This window comes from Sphaeroforma arctica, assembly GCF_001186125.1.
Source record: "Sphaeroforma arctica JP610 unplaced genomic scaffold supercont1.849, whole genome shotgun sequence".
Taxonomy (NCBI): domain Eukaryota; class Ichthyosporea; order Ichthyophonida; genus Sphaeroforma; species Sphaeroforma arctica.
Genome location: NW_014039709.1, coordinates 20,989 through 25,320, shown reverse-complemented (window position 1 = coordinate 25,320; position 4,332 = coordinate 20,989). Strand labels below are relative to the sequence as shown.

Below are 4,332 nucleotides of genomic sequence, written 5' to 3'. Positions count from 1 at the left end.
TTATATAGATATACATATTCATATATATATATGAATATACATGTACAAATCCCTGTGTACTCAATGCAATCATATATCTAACAGTTGTACACTTTTATCCAACTGTAGATTCTGCTGCTACAAAGTACGACACACAGAATGCAGATTCATGTAGTATATCATCTATCTTTTTTTGTTAAGCAGAGAATACACACACCTTGTTCTTTTGTGCTTCACACAGATGCACACGAGCATACAACAGCAAATACAGCTGCTCCAGGATGTGACTGATATAGTGGAGGGTGTGTCGAGTATGAAACTAGACATGGCTCGAGCAATCCCCGGGCGGAGTGCCGAGTTCTCATCCGATATCATCTCTCGCAGACCAGAGGTGGTGCAAAAGGTAGGGCTATACACCCCAATATATGTATCTCCATTGACCTAAGGTATGCATATGCGTTTATGTCTTACCTTTGTGACGTATATACATGTGAGTATACACCCTCACACTTGCGAAGCGTTTGTATATATATTTAACGTATTCACACATCATATATATATAGACGTGCTTAGCCACAGTTTGCGCGCGGTCCTATGCCGCAACATGCAGTGTGTGTTATGTGTGTGGTACCTACAGGAACCCGAACTTCCCGTACACTTATGATCAATGAAGTGGCGAGAATATCACATCTCTAATAATTCGGGGTTTCAAATGCAGACACAGACTGTGCCTACGGACCATGTATTGTGGCCGAACGTCATTCATCCCTTAGTGTGTGTGTATAATCTAGGGCGAGTTTGTCATGTGCAGGGTTGTATTTATGTGTTATGTGCACTTTTATCAGACCGTTTCGTTGTACCGTTACGTTACAATGGATACACAGTGCACCTCAACGGTTCTTTTTAGTCTTATACGCGACAAATTAGCGTACAAGCACAGTGAGGGGAGTGACCTGCAATTGCGTGCCGAATTGATTTGGATATGTTTTGCCATACAAAAGAAGGTTAGCATATAACGAGAATACACTGTCACATAAAAGTACGTTATAATATATACAGGGAATATATTGTCCCCTAAACGTACGATATGACATATATAGAAAACACACTGTCCCATAAACGTATGATATGACATAAAACGAACACACTGTCCCGTAAACGTACGATATGACATATAAAGAGTATACACTGTCCCATAAACGTACGATACGAGATATGAAGAGAATACACTGGGATATGACTACAGAATTGGCAGATCTAAAGCCTTTCTATGCCATTTCTTCGATTCAGGTTTCAGTTCTGGGCCAAATCATACGGCAATTAGATGCCAATCCTAATTTAGTTTCGTCGCGACCTCTCCGGGACACTCTGGAGTCGCTCAGGAATCCCAACAAATTACGAGGCGATATTGAAGATCTGAAGCACAGACATGAGTACAGGTATATAATATCATATTACACAAGTGTTTAAGACTTTAGTACAGGTATATACAGTTATATTACACTGGAACGGTTGTGCATTAAACGTGCGTCATACCACAGAGACTTCACCCATCCACTGTTATACATGTAGTCGTAGTATTAACGGTATCTCATAGCTCTGCTACCATGCATATATAGCAGTCACCTATCTCTGTTATACGTTATACATAGTAGTCGTAGAATTCACAATTATCTCCTACACTCCTCTCACACCTCTACTACTCTGCGTATAGAACAGTCAGGCTACACCATGCTACGCGGAAATATAACTTTGCTCACGAAGGCTAAAGAGAATTATTCATAAATTGTAACCTGGCGACTTCCAAGGTTTCAATTTTTTGCCCACTTCTCGCCACTACGTTTCCTATCAGAGTCGCACAGGACAAGCCAGTTTGTTTTATCTACGCGATCTACTCCGAACACGCAGCTGACACGTGCCGACATCTTTTTCCTGCTCCGCACATACCTGCACAGCTCCATCTGCTCTCTGCTAAATCTGGTGGCGAATATAAACTGGACCGATAACGACCATGAACCAGACCAAGTGGTGGGCACCATAAAGAGCTCACAGCGCCAAACGTAAGTTCACACACCACATATATGCATTTGATTTGCCACTGAGATGTGCATGCGGCTCTTACAGGTGTGAATGTACGAGGCTATGTAGGCGTGTGTTGTGTTAATAGTTTCTGTAGGTGTTCGCCTGTTGCAGATGTGTATGCACGAGACTATGTAGGCGTGTGTTGTGTTAATAGTTTCTGTGTAGGTGTTCATGATCTGGATTGTAGTGTTTTTCTTCTTCTTCTCGCTACTCACATCTGAATCGTTTCCTGCCTTGCCTTAAACATACCCTAAAACCCTATTGTCCTGCTTGAATACACCCACAGCAATTGTGAGAGTGGTCCTCTATCAGGTTCCTATGGACTATGCTCGTCACGTCCTGACACACTAATAAACCCAGACATATCTTCCATCACCACGCTACACAGCAGCAGTATCGTGTTCCTGCCCGCCATGTGTGCTATAGCCTCGGGGTTCTCCATTTTTAGAACACTTACACCGTCTCTATTTACTTGGGTTTCTCCCCGTTGAGTTTCTACCCGTTGTATGGTTTCTACTATACGTTCGTGGCTTAAACTTGGGCTCTCCCCCTGTGAGATTCTAACCCGTAGACTGTCTCTACTACACACATCCGCAAACTTGGGGGTTTTTCCCCATTGAGATTCTAACCCATGTACTGTTTCTACTATATGAATCCGTGGCTTAAACTTGTCCCCCCCCCCCCCCTCAACTTTGAGGTCCTGACCTGTAAATCGTCTCTATCGTATAAATCCGTGGTTTAAACTTGATTTTCTCCCCTTTGATATTCTACCCGTTCTACCGTTGCTACTATTTTCATCCGGGTTTAGTTTCCTTCCTGAGATCCTCACCCCTATACTGTCTCATCCCTACTGAATACGTCTCCAGACACACATTCCACTACGAAGCGTCGCGGTACTCCCGAGTGTTCATTGCTAACCACCTATGGGATGTGGTGGAGCAGATGGAGCAGCCGCAAACAGCCCTTGTGCCAAGAAGGGCATGAGAACAAACCAACACAACACTTGATGCACTTGGTACAATTCAATACCTCGGAATCACGGGAACGCATGCGAATAAATGACATTTTAGACACACTATAACACATGAGAATAGATAAAAACTTTTGACACTATAACACCGGGGATTAAATTGCATTTTAAGAACTCTATCTTGAGAAGAAATATCACTTTAGACACTCTATGGCACATGAGAATAATGAACACTATGGATACTAACGCATGAGAATAATGAACACTATGGATACTAACGCATGAAAATAATACTTTAGACACTATGGCACGTGAGAATAAATAAACACTTTAGACACGCTAAAACACGTGAAAAACTCTAAAACCCTAAACCAACTTTAGACACTAAAACGCATGAGAATAATACTTTAGATACTATAATACGTGAGAAAAAAATAAACACTTTAGACACTAAAACGTATGAGAATAATGCTTTAGTCACTATAACACGTGAGAATAAATAACACTAAGCACTGCACATTTTGAGAAGGAATATCACTTTATACGCTCAGTACATCCAATGCTCATATCATATGTCAATGTCTTCTTGTGGCTTGTAATTCGTATTGGTGGAACAATAGTCAAAATACACTGCATGCGATGTTTCTATTCATACGGCACAGTCCCACTCGGATCAGATGAAAACCTAGAAACCCGAAACCCTTATTCCGGAGAGCTCAATGTTAGCTTATTACGAATATAAAGTATGTTACATATCCACGTATATGTATTACTTATTAAAAAAATACATATCCTACTTGATGAGGTGATAAATGGATAGGGTGGAGTGGATAGCGATACCTACCGCAGAGCATGAGCACAAACCTCGGCGGATATCGCTGACGTTCCAAGGTGTGTTGTGTATTGCATATCGGGTTTCCGGTAGTCCCGCTATACTAGAGTGTAAATGGAGTTGTACATACTAGAGTATAGTCGTTGTCGGCCAACTACGTATTACACATTTTCTTTTCAAACCGATGGAGAAGTTCTGCATCATATTCAATTGGACAAGGTAATACTAAATTTCGGATGTGCAATTTTATATTTTTTATATTTAATTTTGTTCATACCTTCGACCAATTATAACCGTACAACAAACAGGCCACTTCGCGACAGGGTTAGTAGCGCATGGATGGCCTGCGAAGAACTAAGTAGTTATCTATCCTCCTGAGTGACAATGCAGTAATCGATTACTTTTGAGCCGATGTTTGAGTTAATATAAATATATAGATATATACATATATGTCTATATATATGACAAT

General features: G+C 41.1%; 1 protein-coding gene across 1 annotated transcript; it reads left to right on the top strand.

Moving 5' to 3' along the window:
• Nucleotides 1-218: 218 nt before the first annotated feature.
• On the top strand, nt 219-3,183 carry SARC_08907 (hypothetical protein; the record flags this gene model as incomplete). The annotated part of the gene is made up of 4 exons (XM_014297097.1): nt 219-382; nt 1,270-1,418; nt 1,935-2,039; nt 2,928-3,183. Coding segments are annotated over 4 exons (536 nt in total), but the record flags the coding sequence as incomplete, so codon positions are not given.
• Between the last annotated feature and the right edge of the window lie 1,149 nt (nt 3,184-4,332).